At 30.8% G+C, this 5,318-nt stretch overlaps 1 protein-coding gene across 1 annotated transcript; it reads right to left on the reverse strand.

Annotated features, from left to right (window-relative positions):
* Positions 1-11: 11 nt before the first annotated feature.
* On the reverse strand, positions 12-1,546 carry MONOS_2784 (putative calreticulin). Its single transcript, XM_067872733.1, has 2 exons — positions 1,440-1,546; positions 12-1,298 (listed from the first exon to the last, which is right to left on the reverse strand). Exons 1-2 carry the CDS (start codon positions 1,513-1,515, stop codon positions 166-168), a joined length of 1,209 nt encoding a protein of 402 aa, XP_067730471.1. The 5' UTR covers positions 1,516-1,546; the 3' UTR covers positions 12-165.
* Between the last annotated feature and the right edge of the window lie 3,772 nt (positions 1,547-5,318).

The following is a 5,318-nucleotide window of genomic DNA, read 5'->3' on the forward strand; positions in this document are numbered from 1 at the left end:
GAGAAAATTACTTTTAGGAAAATAATCCAAATATTTTATTTCATATAAACACGCAAGCTGTTTGCAACATCAGATCAAAACAGGAGAAATTAAATAAAGAGATAAAAAAAGTGTTTCTATTTTTGAAAAAAGGAAGAAGAAGAAGAAGAAATGTTTAATAACTTGTTACAATTCTCTGACATCATCGTCGTCATCATCATCGTCGTCGTAGTCATCATCATCATCATCATCATCCTCGTCTTTCTTTTGATTCTTGAAGAGATCCTTTCCACTCATTGAGAAAGTCTCTGGCTTCTCGTATGGATCATACACATCTTCATATCTCTTTGTGGGCTCCCAGTTCTGCTTCACAAACGTGCGATACTCTTTCAAATCGTCTCCAATGAAGAAGTTGTCGAAAATAGACCCGCTTTTCGGCTGATAGATTTCAATCCCCACATATCTTATCTTCTTGAATGCAGCATTCCTCCTGGCCTTCTCCCAGTCTGGATTCGGAATGCGTGGAGCCTTCCATTCTCCTTTATATTCTGGGTTCTTTACCAACGGCGGCATCCAGACGCCTCTGTAGCGCGGATTGGGAATTCGTGGGGCACTCCACTCTCCGTGGAGCTTCTCTTTCCACCAGATAGGCTTCTTCGCCTTGTGGTCGACAATTGTCATCTCCTCCTCCCAGTCATCTGGCTTCTTTGCTTTCGGATCGGGAATCTCAGGCAGCTCAACCCAATCCTTTGGTTTTTTTGCATCTGGGTCAGGAAGTGTCGGACCATCAAATGCTCCAGGAAAATCAACATACATTTTCCCACTTCTTTGGACTTTGTTATCGATTCGTATTTCATAGGAAAGATCTGGGAACATGATAATAGTAAACATATGAGTACGTGTATCTTTTTCCAAGCGAAGTGGTGTTGTGTGTTGATATTCGTTTCCATGTTTTTTAAGAATTAATTGAACACGATCAGAATGTCCTTTATCCTGATCTTGGCCAAACATAATGTAATATGGAGTTGTTCCATCAAAATCGGTTTGGTTAATGCCTTCTGGTAGTATTTTCACATAAGAACCACCGACCTGAATATCTTGCTCGTTTTTAACCATGTACGAAAATATAAATGTTTTGTTATAAGTTGAAATTGTTCTTCCAATATCAGCAGAAATTTGATAATATCCATCATCAGTTATTGTTTTCATTCCTTTGGATCTTTCGCGATTTTGGCATTTTTTAGGTGCTTCAATTGCCCATTCTCCTTTATAATGTTTTGTCTTATTAACTGCAAGAACCCAACGATCTTTCCATTTATCTTAAAAAACATATTTTCATAGCCAATTAATGATCACAAATTTCACATTTTTAAAGAAAGCATAAAAATACAAATGATCAACCAATAAAAAAATAAAGATTAAAAATGATTGGAAAACAAGAAAAAGTAACTCCTTCGAACCTCCGTCAGCAAATTCTTCTTTCCAAATAATCTCAGATGAAAAAAATGATATCAAAAATAGAGAAAAAACGAGCATGAGCAAAGTGAAACTTTTCGAAAAGAAACATAAAATGGTATTTTTCGATCAAAATAAAAATTGGAAGATGGACGAATTGTTCACATATTTATTAATAAAATAATAATAATAATTGAAATTGTAATTTAGCAAAAACAAGAAATCAATCAACATTGCGAATCAATAACGTTGAAATTATTCACATCATTTTCATCAGATTAAAAAACTGACAAACAATGTGAAAATAAACCACAATATAACTGGGGAAAATTTTTTTTCGAAACAAAGAATATAAAAAAAAGTGAACTTAATATAAGGGAAAATACTGACTTTCCAGCTTTTTTGGAAAAAATTTAAAATTTTTGTTTCACTCATAACTCATCAAAGCTTTCTATGATTTCGAAATAAATTGGATTTTATTATCGGATGACAGTCATCGTTAACATCATAACATAATGTTTTGTGACATCAGTTGTATTTCTGAAAATGAACTATTTTTGATTTTATTTTTTGAGCATTGAAAAAGCCAATTAAAAGTGCATGATTTTGAAAAGAAAATACCAACAATGTGTGTATATTATTTAGAAAAGTTTTTTTTGTAAAATTTTCTGTTAAAAATGAAAATTAAATATTTTTATTAAAATGTGGCCCCAACTCGCCAGATTTCACCAATAGGACATAAGTGCTTGACAATGTCAAAATTTTTATGCTGGAGAAAGTTGGTAAGTTGGGGTTAAATTTTAAAAAAAAATATTTAATTTTCATTTTCAATTGAAAATTAAACAAAAGGAACTTTTCAAAAAAATGTACACATGTGATATTTTGCCCTATATAATTAAAAAAAAAATAAATCATTTCAATTTCAAATTTTATTTATTCATAATTTTTCTTCTTCCATTTTCTGTTGAGCTTTCATCAGATGATTCTTTCTCGATATCGCATTCTTTGAGATATATTTTTGAAACCTTTTCGGCTTTTTTGTGAAATTCATTGTTTCTTCGTTTTCTTCATCCGAAATGCTTTCTTTCAATTAATTCTTTTCACTATTTCTTTTCAAATAATCATCCCACTCATTCAGCACCTTTTCTTCTGTTATTTCTTTGCCATAGTTATCAAAACGATTTCGTGAGATGGAAGAGGATAAGTCGATAATTGGCGAAGCTTCATCAGGACTGGACATGATAAATCGTTCAACATACCGATGCACATGAATGCTCTTCTTATTAAAGAAGGTTATAGCTCTAAATGAATTGATTGTTGAAGAGCTTTGACCAGAATTGATCTTTTTGCAATTGAAAATGAAGATAAAGTGGATTCATAATGAAAACTCATTTCTGATTGAAGATTGCAAATACACCTCTGTCAAGAAGCTGACTGATGTGTGTGCTGTGTGGGACGAACGTTACAACATCAACATTTTCTTTTTTGAATTCTTGCCTTTTTGTTGGGTCTGCTCGAGAAATATGGGAGTCAACAAGAGGTTATCAATGAAATTCGTCAAGTGGCATGTGTTGCCTTCTTTCTTTGATCGAATTGAGAAGAATTGTTGAAACAAATTTCTTAACTGCAAGGGTTCCACCCATCCACATCACTTCAGCCATTTCTCAAGATTTGAAGATTGAAGAGGCTTCAAATCATTAGGAAGTTTAAGACTTGCCCATTGAATCACAAAAGGAAGTTATTGACCATCAGCTGCAACCGCTTCAATAAGTGTCGAATTCGCCATACACTCTGAAGATTTAGTAAAATCTGGTTTTGCATATGCAAAACCCCCCAACATTCTGATTGGAACTGTCTGCAACACTGAGCGATGACTTGCCAATGTTGAAGACGATATCAATTTTGTTGTTTCAGTACTGATAAAATCAATTGAGTATATCAAACCAGGGCTTCAGAATATTTTGAATGATACGGCAAGCCTGTTCGCTTTTGCGATTCTTGAGTTTGAAGTCTTCAACTTTGGATATCTTTTGATAAAATCGGAGCCAACGGATGCTGTAACTTTTATATCTGAAGTGGGGGAAAATACGGACTTTCAAGCTTTTTTTGCACAAGGCATTTAAAAATTGTTTCACTCATAACTTTATTTCCTTTTCTCAGATTTCAAAAAAAAAATTTGATTTTCATATCCGCAAACAGGCATCGTTGAAATCAAAACATAATGTTTTCCATCATTATTCGAATGGAAAAAAATGGACACAATTTTATTGTGTTTTTTGAACTCAAAAAGTGAATGAAATGTTCATAATTTATCAATGAAAATGCCTGAAGTGAAATATTTTGCCCCAAGTGTTTTCTATTTTTTATCATTTTTAATATTGTTCAATCTTGTTGATATTTATTTTCACACTTATAAGAATTTTCATTCAAACAAGTTCACGAATTTTCTTGATGGTCAGGCTGACCCCAGATAGCAATTCAGTTTTTTTATCATCTTTCAATGTTAATTCTTTTTCTCCAATTCACCCAACAGGTCTTTATATTTTTTTTTTCTCCCTCGAAAAAACAGCCTTCATGATGTATTCAATACGTAAAGTTCTATATTATTACCTGTTGTTCACATCCACCTTTCGCACATCTCCATCATTCACAAGATGCTCCATTTGCTCCAGTGAATTTCATTATTCTGACGGATGAACGATAGCATTGCTTCACGAAATTCTTTTAATTTGCAAATGATTTTCAAGAAACTTCCTTTTTCATTGATTAATTTTGTGTTTCGATAACACAGCCAATTCATTTATTTATTATTACACCAAAATTAATAATCATCGAATTTCTTTTATTCAACATTGAAAATCTTTAAAACAAAATTGAAAATTCTGTCATCTTTTAATTTTCAAAATATTTTCTTAATTCAGATCTTATTGGTTTATTTTATTCTCGTGAATAATCATATCAATTTGACAACATCTGTCATTCATATATCTTTTTTGATGTTTTTAATGAGTTTTATTTTGTGTAAAAGCAAGAAATAAGAACTGCGTGTTTTTTTTAATTCTTTACTTCATCTTTTAAGAAAACAACGATTACTCCCAAATTTTTTTTGAAAATCTTTGAAATTCCCATTACAACAAAAAAGACAAAGAACAATTTCATTAATACGAAACAAAATGTTTTCACAACATTTGGGGCAATATATTTTGCTTCAGGCATTTTCATGGATAAATTAGACACATTTCATTGATTGTTTTATATCAAAAAACACTTAAAAAATGTGTTCATTTTTTGACATTCGCGCAATGTTGGAAAACTTTATGTTTTGATTTCAATGATTCCTGTTAACGGGAATGATAATCAATGATATTTTTGAAATTTGATAAAGCTAAATAAATTTATGAGCAAAGCAATTTTTCAATGCCCACTGCAAAAAAAGCTTGAAAGTCCGTATTTTCCCCCAAAATTTTATTTATTCTTTTTTAATGAATTTTATATTCTTTATTTTTATTTTTTTTCTTCTATTTTTTATTATATATGTGTGTGTTGATTTTTGAAATCATAATTTTTTATATATAAATTTCGGTAAGAATTTTCACATCTTATGCTTGTTAATGAACACAGAAAAATGAAAACTCCAATTAAAAACATTACTGTTATTTTTTCAAATCATGCATTTTCAATTAAGACAATTGAGATGAATAAAACATATCAATGAAAAATTTATTTTCTATTTCTAGAAATATTAAAAATTATCAACACCCCGAAAAAAGATATGATTTCAAAAATAATCACCCATTTATATTTTTATTAATAAAAAAATGAACAAATAAAAATTTGATCCCATATAACTGCTCGAAAAAGAAGTTTACATGGGGGGAAGAAAT

This window comes from Monocercomonoides exilis (assembly GCF_001643675.1).
Source record: "Monocercomonoides exilis strain PA203 chromosome Unknown scaffold14-1859848, whole genome shotgun sequence".
Lineage (NCBI taxonomy): Eukaryota > Preaxostyla > Oxymonadida > Polymastigidae > Monocercomonoides > Monocercomonoides exilis.